The sequence below is a fragment of the Paroedura picta genome, chromosome 3 (genome assembly GCF_049243985.1).
Source record: "Paroedura picta isolate Pp20150507F chromosome 3, Ppicta_v3.0, whole genome shotgun sequence".
NCBI lineage: Eukaryota > Metazoa > Chordata > Lepidosauria > Squamata > Gekkonidae > Paroedura > Paroedura picta.
In genome coordinates, this window is record NC_135371.1 from 108,105,473 (window position 1) to 108,121,362 (window position 15,890).

A 15,890-nucleotide genomic window follows, 5' to 3' on the forward strand; every position below is an offset into this window, starting at 1 on the left:
AGTGGCAGTGGAGCCATGGCCACTTCCACACCACCTCCAGATCATTGTGCGCTTGTGCGTGGACACCTGTACACAAGCATGCGCCACCCTCACTACCCCCATCGGCGCAGTTGGAGTCACAGCATTAGGGTGGTTGAGAACCACTGACATAATCTCATACTCCAATCATCTTGAAGGACTAATAGCCTGAAACATCTCCCCTTCCTCACTTTAAACTCTGATGAAGAGCTCCAGAGAACTTCAAAGCTTGCTTCCTATCATTTTTCTTTGTCCTAATAAAATGTATTATGTGACTTTTGTTAAAGGAAGTATAAAATGGCTTATAATTTAATTACGCAAGGACTGCCATTCATTGTTAAAATGAAAGTCATTTATCACATTTTCTTTTTCATGCTCTATTAACAGTAATATACCAGAGTCAAAATAGCTTCAAAAATAAACAAACATGACTTTAAATCATAATTCCATTAATTAAGGTTTGCCATCAGCAATAAAAAATGGCTCCTACCAATTAATAGCTGAAGCTTTAATTGATTAATACACTGATTGAATCTTACAGCTCTCCTTACTAGAACTGTAGGTCAGTTTAACAAGCGCTTCATAAGCAATATAGAATAGTCACTGGGTAAAAGCAACTGAACTACAACAAACAAAACTGAAGGAAATTGAGAACAAATGTGCATCAAGATTTGTATAGAAGTTTCAGTCAATTATAAATAACAGGAAATTATTGAATTACTAGGGATTACAACAAACCTCTTGATGACATATTTTAAGTTAAATCATACTGTTCCACCTCCTGTTCTGAATACCAATATATCCATAGTAACACTGCTTAGTCTAGCACAGTATGAATTCAAAACACTCACCAGCCACCTGCCAGCTCTGGCAGCGGTCTGAGGCAAAGTGAAGGAGGTAGTTCGACATGACAGTTAGGCCTGTGCAGCCCTTTCTGCCTGGGGAGCTGATCTTTATACTCTTCAGATGAGCTGTAATTCCAGGAGCTCTCCAGGCCCCACCTGGAGGTTGGCTACCCCTGGGTTGGAAATATTGCTGGAGGTTTGGAGGTAGGACTTCAAAACTTTACAATGCCTCAGAGTCCAGCCTCCAAAGTAGCCATTTTTGCTACTTTGTGAACAAGTACATGGCTGGAGAGACATGGGAACAGTACTGGCTTTTTTCATTTTGGCCTGGTAAATTATAAAAAACAGTATAAAAAAGCTTACTACGACTGCTGTGCACAGAGAGACCTCCTCTTAGGGTCGCCAGCTTCCAAGTGAGGCTCTGTACCCCACCTCCACCACTGCTCTGGGGAGAGGAAGGAAAGGTGATTGAAAACTGCTTTGAGACACCTGAGGCCTACTTGGTGACTGTGGCCCATACCCAGTTCTCTCAGACCTCTCAATAGCCCCACATCCCTAATAGATTGTCTGTTGTGGGGAGGCGTAGGGAAAAGATGTTTGTAAACCACTTTCAAACTCCTTTGGGTAGTAAACAACAGGGCACAAAAATCCTGTTCTTCTAAGGAGCAACCATGAAAGAAGCATGTGGCCACATAACATTTTATCAACAGTGAAAAAATGGAGACAGAAGGAGCAGGGTGGACACCTGTATACTGTGACTACCCCATGTGTATTAGGGCAGGGGGGAAGCTCATCTGTAACCACTATGCCTCAATTCCCCCCCACACACAATGATAATTCCAAACTACAGGTTCTTGTCTCCCATTTCTCTACTCCCATGCCTTCATTTGTCACCATGCCACCACAACCTCCCATACAACACACACATTGAACCCCATGTCCTTACAGACTGGACAACTCCTGCCTTTCCTCTTCCCACCGTATTCCTGGATACAACGGGCTTTGCCTCTAGTTTAAAATAAAATCCATAATTACAGATTCGCCCAACCACCGGGCCATCAGTAAGCATTGATTTATTGTTCTCCCCAATATTCTGTTGTTCATAATGTTATAGTTATTATTGTATTATTATAAACTTGGTTATTTTTGTTGTTCCTGTTTGATGTAAAGCACCCTGAGCCTTCGGGGAGGGAGGTGTATAAATAAATAAATAATAAAATAATTAGGGCACTATGTTCTGTGGCATCAACAACCAAATAACATCTCTTGCTTTGAAAATCCTTCAGTTTCACCATATGTTGGCTGCAATTTGAAAAATAAAGATTAACAGTAGTGATGGGCATGGATTGAAAAAGTTGGTTTGAGGTCCCTGAACTGAACTGGCCTCACACAGACCAAACTGGTCTGGCAAGTTCAGGATGCAGTAGAAGGGTTGGCGGGTTCTCCCAGAAAATGACTTCCCTTCCACGCTTCTCCTTATTGCAGTGAGCTGTGGCCAGGAAAGGGGGGAGGGATCTTAGAAAGGCCCCGCCACTCAGCTGCTAGGTTTAAATGGCTGCCAGCTACTTAACCCTTTGGTTTTGCTCCCCACAATTTCAAAGGGAATAAAAACAGAAGGTTCAATATGGGGGCAAACTGTCTTCCAGGAGACATTTCATCCCTCTTGTTTTTGCTGGCCCAGCTGTCTTGGGCATATGAGTGGCATGAGAGAGCCCAAGACAGCTAAGCTAGCAGAGAGAAACCAAACAGCCCTGAAGAAACAAATTGAACAGGCCAAAGCTTGGTAAATGTTCAGGGATTACATTGTTCCTGATAATCACCTCTTGAACCCTGAACCTGTCTAAGTTTGGTCTGAATTTTAGCTCATGAGTCAGTTCCTGCCTATCCCTAATTACCAATCTTTGCTTATAGACTTTGGCTCCCCTGAGGCACGCCATGTTAGGCCAAGTTCCTAGGGTAATGCCACTCACAGTAAAGACTAGAAACTCACAGCAGTATTTTACATAAGCACTTTTCCAGTTCAGTAAAAAGAAAGTTATTCTGTGGATTGAAATGTTTTTTGTAAATTTAACCTCCAGCTGTTTTAAAAATCAACACTGCCGCTTTGCTATGGAGAAATGTCAGAATGATACAGCATACCCCCCCCTTTTGGGGGGATTTCTGTTTTTTGTTTTTTGTTTTTTGTTTTTTACTTTATTTAAGACTTGGTGGATTCTTGAGAAACTGCACATGAAAAACTGGAGCCCAAAAAGTCATTTTTGGTAAATGGTTAGCTTAAAAGCAAAGCACTTAAGCCCCTGTATGATGGGGAGAAGGATGCTTGATCACCCCCCCCCCATCTTTCCCAGCTCATTCCCCACCTCCAGAAAACAGAAATGTGACTGATTTTGCCTACTTGAGTTGTGAATAGGCTGGACGTGTTAACTGAAGCCTCAAAATACTTTTTTTTTTTTTTTTGCAAATGGTTGGCTAAAAAACAAGAAGAAGAAGAAGAAGAAGAAGAGTTGGTTCTTATATGCCGCTTTTCCCTACCCGAAGGAGGCTCAAAGCGGCTTACAGTCGCCTTCCCATTCCTCTCCCCACAACAGACACCCTGTGGGGTGGGTGAGGCTGAGAGAGCCCTGATATCACTGCTCGGTCAGAACAGTTTTATCAGTGCCGTGGCGAGCCCAAGGTCACCCAGCTGGTTGCATGTGGGGGAGTGCAGAATCGAACCTGGCCTGCCAGATTAGAAGTCCGCACTCCTAACCACTACACCAAACTGGCTCTCAAAGCACTCAGACCCCTGTATGATCAGGAGAAGGCTGCTCAATCACCCTCCCTCTCCCTCTTTCCCAGCTCATTCCCTACTGCCATAATACAGAAATAGAGCTGTGTTTTGTCTGCCTGATCCCAAAAAGATTGTGGACACTTTGCAGAAGATTTTATTTTACCTTTGACAATGTAGGTCTGTGGTCATGCTGCAATGTGGATTGTTCCATTAAAAAAATACTCAGGGCAAGAAATGGAGAGGGGAGGGACAATTCTACAGAGATTATCCCACCTCTCCCCCTCCATATGGGCTTGCCTCTGGTTGCTCACTGGTTGCCAATTTTTATCTCACATCCCATTGGTGAGCAACCAGTGAGCAACCCAGATCTAAATGTATCTGAGATCTGGGTTGCTCACTGGTTGCTCACCAATGGAATGCAAGATAAAAATTGGCAAATCAACCTTTGGCAAACTGAGGCAAATCTTGGCAAAACAGAGCCAACCCCTGGTCAGCCTTGGGATACAGGTAACATCATGTGGAAGGGGCTGTAAAACACGACAGCAACCAGAGGCTGTCCAGGGGCAGATTCCTTGTGAAGAACCGGTCAAAAAATTATACTTGACACAAACAAATGTGCTTGTCCTAAAACCTTTCCTATAACTGTGGAAAGAGATTTTTGTCTCCAGTCCTACCTACCAGGTGAAGTAGTTCAATGTTCTGTTCTGCAAATACAAACGATAAGAATGGCAACTTTTAAAACAAAGTGTCAAATATCATTGTTTCATTGAACTCACTAACATCTTCTGTTTTTACTGTTTAGCGTAGAACATGACTTCAGACAGCAAGAAGGCAGGTTTTATCAAGTTTTGAAAACACTGGATCAAGTAGAACAAAGTCCTCCTGTAGTGTCTATTCAGAGACAACCATCTGACCACCAACCAACCCCCGAGAAACAAGAACTACGAAGAAAGACAAAGAAAAAGAAATGCTTCTGGTGGATTTGAAGTCTCAAATGCTACATTTGAGAGGAGGAACGGTACCACTGGTTATGAAGCTGGTGATTTTTAACGCATATAAAGCTCAGGCTGGAAACTCAAGACTATCCCAACTAGCTATTAAAGAAATCCAGCAATACATTTCCGGATATTTTTTAGCCTTTGCAGTTCATATTTTAAAATGGTAATATTTTGAAATTATTTATTAAATAATCAAAACTTGACCTTTCTGAATAAATTGTTCCAAAATTAATGGATCAAACTAGGAATGGAGTATTACCTATAGCTGTTCAGATGCAACACCAAACCACAGTAACCCTGTAAACATGATCCCTCTGCATATTAAGTAAACATTCAGCAAGGGTTGATGGGCACAAATATGCTGCTGCTGTGTTCATGGACCATAAAAAAGCAGAAGCCAGGACCTGTGCACTGATGCCTGCTCTCACCTCACTGCACATACCAACCCACACCATGATCTGTGATGTTCGAAAAGCAACATCTATGATCACAGAGAGGCAGTATATGGCTGGACACTTCATCCATGTATTTGCATAATACAGATAACCAGGCAATTATGTGGGGTGGGGCCAGGCAGCTGTCTTTCTCCACACATTTAGTCAACATATGGAGGGTTGTGTGTAGACTGCTTGTTTATCAAATAAGGCAATCAGCCTGGGAACAGCATTGTGTTTGATTATGGAAATCCTCCTCCTCTCTTACATAGTGAACTAATTAAGAATTGTTTGCAATCTCGGTTTGTATGGTGAGTGCAACAAACTATGGTTTATTGGTTCTGATGCAATAGTAAACTATAGTTTGCCACAAAACCAGAAGCATCTCATTGGAGGTCCTTAAGTACCCAACAGTTTGGTTCACACCAGTCATAAGCAAGGAGTAAATTGTTTGGTAAGCTGTTTGGATCTGTCTGTTTTACATGATTATTCTGCATTCTCACATGTGTTGAAAAGTATAGAGCCAACCTCCACCTGGACAGCCTGCCACAATCACCATTAAAAAAAAAACTGAATTTGAAACAATGACACCATTACAGCATCTTTACTATTGAGCGACATTCCCAGTGGCATGGTATGGCAGCCCTAATGTGCTCAAATGGAAACAAAAATTATGGAAGAATGCTTCTATCAGTATAGAGAAGTACTGTATGGTACTGTTTATAGTGGGTTTTCTCAGCAGCCACCTCTCCCCTCCCCCTCCTGCCACTGCCTCAAATTTAAATAGCACATAATTAAAAGGGCAAGGTGAACTGAGACTTGTTATTTAGGTATCTCTGTGAGCTTCTGGTGTCTGTTTGTTATGATCAAGAATCTACTTCCCCCATTATTTACTAATGTTGTCAGAAGTATACTTCCATAGTTATTTTTCAATTGTAGCTGATCAGGGCTATTACATCATACCACTAGAATTATTGCCTAATGATAGAAAGACTACAATGGTATACTAATGGCAATCTCATTTAAAAAAACTGAATTTTATAAAAACTGTAAGAAACAAAGGTGCAGTCCCCTAATCCTGTAGATTAATCAACTATTGAGTGAGCTTAAAGCTACCCAACACAAATTGGGCTTGTTTTTAATAGCTTTATTTTAATATAGATAAATTATGTTGTTTTAAAAGTAATGTTACAATATTGTTCTTACTTGTGAGCTACTCCATGCAGGTTTTGGAAAGGTGGCATATAAATTCACTAAAGAAACAAATAACCATTATTCTGATTCAGTCAGGAGATGGCCTCATATCTGTTTGAGGAAAGTTTGTTCAGCAGTCATGTTCATGATGAAGTTTGCAGCATTCCCATATCTAATGATCTCCCAGTATATAAAAGGAGAAAGAATGCAGAGGAGGGATTGCATGAAGTTCCTTCTAAACTCATTCTTCAATGAAAACTATGGATGGTGTTAAGTCTGAGACATGCCACTAAGATATCTTTACTTAGCAACTCTTTCAGCTAAATAAAATTTCAATTGAGATTATCAAGTGACTTTTTATGCAGAATTTTGGAAGCTGCCAAATTTGACTCACTTTTCTGTAACCAACTATTTTCTAGGACCTCTTCCTTGGTTGTACCAAAGTATATCTAACATTCTTTGCATTGCAAAGGGACCCCTTTAAAAAATAGTAATGTCCACATATAAAACTGCATTAAAGTTTCAGAAACCTTATTAGCACTGAGATAGATCACATATTTCCAATGATGCTTTAGTTGTATTATTAGGGGTGGGGGGAATAGTTCTACAAAACAACTATGACATTAGATTGCACTTTAATCCATGAGACTTTTTAAAATTTGCACTGTTATTAGCTTTGAACATGAAAAAATAATGAATTCTGAAAATGTCTACTTATATGTTCCCAAACAAAATCCATAAAATATATTCCCTAGCAAGAAGGATGAAGAAGATGCACAGAAAGGAAATGGGTAATTCAAGTCACAGGAAAAGGCAAAAAGTTTTATAGCCTAACATTAAGACTGAAGACTTTAGTAAACTTAAATCAGTACAGAATTTCTTTGTGAATCAGTTTCCAGGAAGGGAAGCTTTTTCTCCATGTTTTTTGGGTCATTCATGCAAGTAACAGTGAACAACTATTAGAGCCCCAAGTAGAATCACTAAAGCATTTTTCAATGGCTTCTATAAACAACATGAATGACCTGTTCAATTTGAGTCATAGAGCAAGGGTGGCCAAACGGGCTTTCCAGATGTCCATAGACTACCACTACCATGAGCCTCTGCTAGCATGTGGTAACGGTAGTCCATGGACATCTGGAGAGCAACAATTTGGCCAACATAGAGGAAACATCTGCTAATTACTTCTATGTGAATTGCAGAAGGGCATTACAATCATAATAATGGCTGGAAACATTGCAGTGTTCCTGTTACAGTCGCCTCTTAAAAGCCACTAGAGAACTATTTGTTGTTCTGCATAGTTACAGACATCTTAATGATGGTACCATAATATCAACAGAAGCTAATGATTCAGAAATAAGGCATATAAAATATGCAATTTCCCTCTCTTAAAACATATTTCTTAAACCATGCCAAGTTTTTAAAACTAAATTCCACAATAATTCAGCACGTCTGTCAGCTATAACTTGATTGCTACATTTTAAATGATGTGGAAGTTTCATTAATATGCAAGCTGCCTGTAGCCATCAGATTCCCGTTACTGATGTGCCTGAGGTTTACCCATCTTTGTATTACATTGTCATACTGTTAGATGCCTGCAAATTGTCAATTACTAGTCCAAGATTTGGTATATTTTTCTACATCATCCCCACACATCCCTTTACAAGAATACTTAAACATGTTTTTTCTAGCTGTCACTCCCCCCCCCCCCCAAACACACACACTTATAGAAATGCTTTAATATTTGAGCCAAGAGTGGAAAAAATTTCAGGATCTGAAATAAGCTATATCCAAGGTTATGTATCCTGAAGCCATGAGATACCAGGTTACATGCTCTGGCACACATCTGAATGTGAACATAGGGATCCTAGCCTAGCAATGATAACCCACATGATGAGGCAGATCTCTACACTGGATGACTTTGCTGAATTGGAATTTGTTTGTCCCAAAAGTTGGTGTATTCCCTACTGCTATATGACCTGTTGTACCCGCTATATGAGAGATGGTATATGCTGCAACAGATTCCTTCTGAATAAGCTCCATGCATATTGGCCACAGCAGATGTCAACACACTCAGCTTTTAAACTATTGCCTGCATGGGAAGGCGGGAATTAAGAATGAAAGGAATCCAAGCTTTCCTTCACAATGAGTGGTCACTGTCCACTCTCTGGTTAGTAAAGGACAAGTACTTAGAGCACTGGCTAGATCACCAAGATATTTTTTTAGACACAAGCAAGGCATGCAACTTCAATATTCTAATGAACTTCATATGTTTGTGACTCTGTATGCCTTAATCAACAATAAGAAGGCATCAGTATAAAAAAAAGGATGGTGTTCACATGTAAAAGAAGACATCGATGCACCATAATAAGTACAGAAATGTACATTCACCTTTCAGTATTATATTACAGCTCTATACATTTAAAACTTGTACACTAACCGCCGGGAAACTGTAAACCTCATGCCAAACTACAACCACCACTGAATTACATTACAGAGGATTTCCAAATTAAAAGGAACCGGTGTGAACATACGTAACAGTTTTCAGAAACACTATATATGGTGAATATAATTAAGCGCTGCTACAAATAAAAGCATAGACAGGTGAGATTGTTTGTATAATATTGTATAGCACATCTTATGTATTTTGAAACTACTGTACTTGAAATTACAAAGAAAAGTGGATCTCTGAAACCAAGTTGTAAGAGTAAACCATTCAGTCTTTCATTAAAAGTGGTTGGATCCAGTGATCCGTCAGCAGAAGGTGCTGTTAGGCTCAAAGCTTCAAGATTCTCCTCCACCCAGCACCCCCTTCAAATCCCAGGAAAGTTTATCTGTAGGGTCATAAGACACAGATTGGTAGGCTGCTCTGAAAAACAGGAAGGGATGAAATTTGTTGGAAGAGTTTAAATATGCAAAGAGAATGCAAGCACCAAGTTAATAAAATAGTGTTATTGTGAAGCAAAACTTTGTATGGAAAGAGGAGAGGAGAGAGAGTCCTGTTTAGCTGTTCTGTTCTCTGTGTTCATTCAGTCTGTTGTGGAAGCAAGCAAGGACAAAGTGTGCCCAAAAGAACAAGAAGTCTCCCACTGAGCCAATAAGAATATTGGAGGAGATTATTTGAAAAATATCAGGACGTTCTTATTCTAACTATGCTAAATACACATCTCCTCCAATGCCCCGTGGGTTTTTGAATTATGCACTCTACAGATCTTGCATATTCCAACAAAATTGTACTTCCTGTATTTTCTGTCTTCAGTGCTCTACTGACAGATGAGGAAAGGGAAGTGATTTCAGTTCCTTCTCACTGCAGCCCTCCCTCCTCCAGACAGATCCAATGACCTTAAAAATAAACTTTGCTGAGGTCAGAGGTGGGGAGATTGGGGAAGACCACCAAACCTTGCATGAGAGCACTGCTCAGTCCAGTAATCTTGAATAAAGTTTATGTACTACCAGAGTTACAACAGTTAACTATTTCTCTTACCCATAGTCACATATTGATAAATAAGCAGGCTCCAATACAAATTACTTTCCTGATGAAATGTACTAATCAAATATAATGTTTTGTATATTTCTAGATTCTTTTACTGGCATTATATCTTTTGCAATAAAGTGACATATTTTTTCTGTCTCAAGACTCAAGACCTTACTGTTTACAGTAGTTGCAGCTATCCCACATACACAAAGCAAATTAATTTAACTAGTTTTCCTTTACAATCAACGTATTCAGCATTTCCTTCCAATTCTAGAGCAAATATTACATCTGATTTAGCCCTAGGAAAAAAATTGTACATACATTTGTGTTTCAGTGCTTCCAGACCTCTCAAAACACTCCCCTTATGCTTTAGCACTGGTAATTCTCATACAGTAAACTTGATTTTCAATCACTTGGCCATGAGATATTTGTTATGTTTCGATCTGTCCCTCCTTCACAACCAGCTCCTCTGCTATCTGGATGAAGGTTTGTTTTAATCATGTCCCTTTTCTGTTTTCTTGAATATATAAAGAAGCAGGGGGGGGGGAATGCATCCTAAAAGATCTCTTCCTGGAAACATACAAATGAGTAGCCGTGTTGGTCTGAAGTAGCACAATAAAATCAGAGTCCAGTAGCACCTTTAAGACCAACAAAGATTTATTCAAGGCGTGAGCTTTCGAGTGCAAGCATTCTTCATCAGACTACCTGGAAACAGAAAGACTTGCTTGCAAATCATATAATTGCTAATGCCAAAGGAAAACTGCATGCATAAATATGGACTTAGTAACTGGAATGACAACTAAAATACCTATGAAAAGTTTTTAATCCAATACTTGATATTAGCAGTCACCACTGGAAAATAAATTGGTCCTCCCAAAATCTAAGCACTCTTTTTTAAAAATTAAATTTCAGCTAATGGACATTAGAAAGAAGTGACTCTTCAGCCTGGGTTTGAGGAGGAGGAGGAGGAAGAGGCTGGGCAGCCATGCCTCTTGTCCGGTCTCATCTGAAATCCACTCTACCTTCTGATCGCTGTCTGTGGGATGCTAGAGTAATAGGGCCAGGAGGTCCACACCAGTCCTTTAAAAGAGGATGGGCAGCAGTGGCTCAGCCTCATGAAACATCACAAATGCCGACATTTTGCTTGAGCATGTTGCAGTGAATTCTCCATCTTGACTCATATACCATTTTGAAAATACAAGACACAAATTAAGAAGTAGGCACATTCCCAACAAAATCTCCAAAAGTATCCTACAACTGATTTAGCTTTATCAAGGTATGCTTAAATTTTCTATCTGCAATTAATTTATTTCTTAATACACTAACTTTATGTCTCAGCAAGTTACACTCCCAGATTCTTAACTTTGATTACTTTCTAAAATCTGATAAACAGCAGGGGTATATTTTCCCCTAGATACTTTGCAAATTACTGGGTATCTTATGGCATTTCAACGCACAAATAAGAAGAATCCTACTGCTCAACTGAGCTGATCTGTCAGCAGTTAAGGCAAAATTACCATTAGAATAAAGCAACTAAAATTAACACAATAGGGTTCCTTATTAATTTCCTTGCTTCTTAGATCCTTTCAGTTCTATGATAATTGTTCCCCTATCAAAACAATTTATTTTTGAAAGTGTCACAGAACTTGCAAATTTCATGGATTTGCTCCTTCCTGTTAAGCCTCACTCAGTTCTAGTACTTCAGATCACAGGAGGATAACATACATATAACATGATCAAGCATGATTACTGACACAATTATTAACACTGCAGGCAGAACAGTAATGTGTAAAAGAATATAAAGTACATAAGTGGTCAACTGCCACTTAAAGTAAAGGTAAATCACCCAAGACCTTTTACCAAGCTAATGTTGCTTTTTAAATTAATAGTCCGGCTAGCCCAATCTTTTCAAAATTAGCCTGCGTTAATACTTGGATAGGAGACCTCCAAAGAAGTTGGAGGTTGCTACATAGAGGTAGTCAATAGTAAATCACCTCTGTTCATCTCTTGCCTTGGAACGTCCTTGAGGGGGTCACTGTATGTCAGCTGTGACTTTACACACACAAGTATATATTACAGAAGATAAAGTGTGTGCATATATGCACACATGAGCAAACTTCATGAAATTTTAAAAATGGTAGTTTTGTTTAGAAGATCACCCAATGCTGCTTTTTAAATGACTTGGTACATTACTGGAACCCAGTTGGTATTTATTTATTTATTTAGATACTTATATTCCATTTGTCCAGGGCCAGAGGCTAGCCTGTCCTCAGCCAAGGCCCCTACATGCAAAGCTGAGGGCTTTTAAGGAGCTTGTGGCAAAATTGGGGACTTCCTTGATGCTGCAGGAGCTAAGAGGACCTACCCACCACCTTCAGCTTTCACAGTTCTGCAGAGCCTGCAGGATGGAGCTCTTCTGTCAGGTCTTTGTGTGAGGCCAGCATTTAAGATCAACTGGGCCCCTTCAATGGGATCAGGTCCCTGCATTAATATCTGGGCACACCACCTATGGTAGCTGTTTTTTGGGGGGAGGTAGAGAGTTTGCCCTCTCCTCCCCAGCCACAGGACCTCCGTATTGGAGGGGTTGAGTTTCAGGTGACTCTGCTCCAACCATTCAGCCATGGCTTCCAAACATCTGGCAAATGGTTCTGGGGGGAGTCTGGGCAGCCTCCATAAGGAGATACAGCTGGGTGTCATTTGCATACTGATGACACCCTAAGCCAAAACGCCACACCAGCTGGGCCAGAGGGTGCATAAAGATGTTGAATAGCATGGGAGAGAGAACCAAACCTTGAGGGTCCCCACAAGGGAGTTGACACGGGCTCGATAACTCCTGTCCCACTGCCACCCTCTGGATCCATTTGTGGAGGAAGGAGCTTAGCCAGCTGAGCGCTGTGCCCCTTATCCCCATACCAGCAGTTCATGATTGACCACGTCAAATGCGGCTGACAGATCTAATAGAACCAAAAAGGCTGAGCTGCCCCAATCCAGCTGGCGCTGGAGATCATCCATTAAGGCGAACAGCACCATCTTCACCCTGTGGCCAGGATGGAAGCCAGACTGATATGGATCGTGTGCTGAAGTTTCTTCCAGGAATGCCAGGAGCTGGTCCGCCATGGCCCTTTCAACCACCTTACATAGAAATGCTAAATGCGACACTGGATGGTAGCTGGCCAGGTCCTACGGGTCCAGTGATGGGTTTTTAAGGAGAGGACACACCACCGCCTCCTTGAGCAGCTCAGGAAACTCACCTGTCGCCAGGGAGCAGTGAATAATGTCCATGAGCTGACCTCCTATCCACAGGCCACCTCCCTTGAGGAGTCAAGACAGGCAGGGATCAAGGGGGCAAGTGGTGGCCCTTACCTTCCCCAGCAACCTGTCCACTTCTGGTAAAGAGAGCCGCCTGAAGCCATCAAACATCACCTCCAAAGGCAGCCAACTAGTATTTTGGCGCCCTCCCTCGAGGGCGGTAAGGGACCGAACTACCCTAAATAATTGTGTAGGCAAGAGCTTGCAGACACAATTTCCGTAACAAAAAAATCACGTTTTGCCAGTTTCACTGCCATCTCATACGCTCTCATAAGCATGTGATAAGATGTTCTTGCAGCCTCATCATGAGATTTCCGCCACACTCACTCCAATCATCTCACTTCCCTCTTCTTCTCCCGGAGAGCCCCAGTATACTGGGGCGCCCATTTGAATTGAGGGCAGTGAGGATGTCTAGGAGCGATCATGTCTATTGCAGCTGACAGGTGGACTGCCAGTCCTCCACCATGGCTGCCAATGAGCCACTAGGAGGCACTCGGTCCCACAGAGCATTCCGGAATCCTATAGGATCTATAAGTCTCCATGGGCGGACAAAAATACGCCCACCGCCCAACTGGGGAGGGGTGGGATCTTGAGTCAGGCCCGCGGAGCATAGTGGTCTGGCCATGGAATGGGCAAAGCCGCTTCCAGACCCACTTCTATCTCCACACCAAAAATCAAGTTGAGGGTGTGGCCAGCCTGATGTGTGGGCCCGGCAACAAACCATGAAAGCCCCAGTGTTGCCATGGATGCAACTAGGTCGAGCCAAGTCCTGGGGGTGGCACATCCACATGAACACTGAAGTCGCCAAGGATCAATAACCTAGGAATCTGCAATGCCCAGGTGGCCGCCACCTCCAGCAGGCTTGGCAGCGCATCTGGCTGAGCGTTGGGTGGATGGTATACCAACCAGATGGCCAAGCTTTCGACTGAGTTCAAACTAATGCCAACATACTCCACTGATCTCCGGCACAGGGAATGCCCTGTAGAAGAAATCCTCCCAAACCAAGATAGCCATTCCCCTACCATAGATAGCCATTCCCCTACCATAGATCCAAGGTTGGTGCACAACCGAGAAGCCAGGTGGGGTGAGATTTTTCAGGGTGACCGTTTCGCCCTCCCTCACCCAGGTCTCGGTCACGCAAGCAAGGTCAACTCTCAACCCTGCATAAAACTGTTGCAGGGTCATGGCCGTGTTGTTAATAGACCTTGCGTTGCAGAGGACCAAGGACGGATCCATAATCCATAATGTTGGGGGATTCCTGTTCTGCCCCAAAGCCACTGATCTATGGGGTGCTGCAAGGTTCCATCATCCCTACCATGCTATTTAATGTCTATATGAAGCCACTGGGAGAGGTCATCAGGAGAGTTGGGCTGCAATGTCACCAATATGCAGATAGTACCCAGCTCTATCTTTTCTACCTAATTCCAAGCATGCTGTTGATATTCTGGTGTTTGGAGTCAGTAATGAGACAGATGAGGATGAAAAATCTGAAACTTTATCCTGACAAGACAGAGGTTCTCAAGGGTAAGTGTAAAAAGGCAGACCAGGGACTGCAGATCTCCCCTGTCTTGGATGAGGTTATATTCCTCTTGAAAAAGCCAGGTTCACAGCTTGGGAGTGCTGCTTGACAAAACAGTCACCTTAGAAAACAAGGTGGCTCCTGTGGCTCGGAGTACATTTGCTCAGTCATGACTGGTGCATCGACCTGGTCATTCAGATGTAGCCATATTGATCCACTCTTCAAATATATTTAGATTGGACTATTGAAATGTGCTCTGCTTAGTGCTACCCTTTAACAGTGTTCAGAAGTTGCAGCTAATGCAGAATGCTTACTTACTTACTTACTCACTCACTCACTTGGATTTTTATACTGCCCATTCTTTACAGCTCTGGCCAGTTTGATCCATACTTCAAATATATTTAGATTGTACTATTGAAATGTGCTCTGCTTAGGGCTACACTTTAAGAGTGTTCAGAAGTTGCAGCTAATGCAGAATGCTGCAGCTAGACTGCTGGTCATGGGTGGTTATCAAGAGCATACTTCTTGTTAGTACAAAAATTACTAGAGCTACCAATCTTCTCCCAAGCCCAATTCAAGGTGTTGTTTTTTGTCTTTTAAAGCCCTACATGCTTGGAACCAGAGTATCTGAAGGACCAATTTTTACCATATACTCCTGCCTAGAAATTAAGATCACAGGAAGAGGCCCTTGTTTGGTGGGTTCAACAGATAGGGCCTTTTCATTGGCAGCCCCAATATTATGCAACAACCTGCCAGAGGAAAGTGTGCATGAACCCCTCTTCAGAAGGCAGTTGAAGGGAGCTTTATTTTGGAATTAATTTTGATTGTTTTAGCTTTTATTATTGGCAGTCATAATTGGAGTTTTTAAACTATGATTTTTACTGGTTTTTTATAGTAGTTGTTTTATTGTCTTTTATAGATTTTGATTCTGTATTTTTATGTTGTTTATATTGTAAGCTAACTTGAGTTCCACAAGAGTCCCCTTCCTGTTCTGAGGCCAGAGGAGACTCTGGGGAAGTAAAGAAGGGGGAAGTAAATGTCCCCAATGGGGACCAAAGCAGCTCACAATATAGCCCCCCTCCCCCGGTTTATTCTAACAACCAGTTTAAGAGATAGTTAGGATGAGAGAGAGTGACTGTCCAAAGGTCACACTGCAAGCTTATTTGGCACAAGGTTTCTGCCCTCGGATCCTGGATCCTAATCTGAAAATTCAGTAAATAGCTCAAACATTTTACAGCTACAAACAAATAATGACATCCTTAAAACAGATTTTTGGAGCAAGCTTATCTGTAGCTCAATCCTTTCATGAAGCAACCACATCACAAAATACA

The 15,890-nt window shown here is 41.6% G+C and overlaps 2 protein-coding genes across 3 annotated transcripts in view; one reads left to right on the forward strand and one right to left on the reverse strand.

Annotated features, from left to right (window-relative positions):
* INSYN2B (inhibitory synaptic factor family member 2B) overlaps window positions 1-10,009 on the forward strand; it is a 148,519-nt gene extending 138,510 nt beyond the window's left edge. Inside the window, exon 4 of one of the 2 annotated variants that reach the window (XM_077327134.1) lies at window positions 4,436-10,009. In XM_077327134.1, the coding sequence (XP_077183249.1) occupies window positions 4,436-4,619 (184 nt within the window). In that variant the 3' untranslated portion in view covers window positions 4,620-10,009. The remainder of the gene's footprint in view (window positions 1-4,435) is intronic. The other variant, XM_077327135.1, reaches the window with a different exon arrangement.
* The window catches only part of DOCK2 (dedicator of cytokinesis 2), a 430,014-nt gene that overhangs the window by 275,241 nt on the left and 138,883 nt on the right, over window positions 1-15,890 (reverse strand). The gene's annotated exons all lie outside the window — the stretch shown is intronic.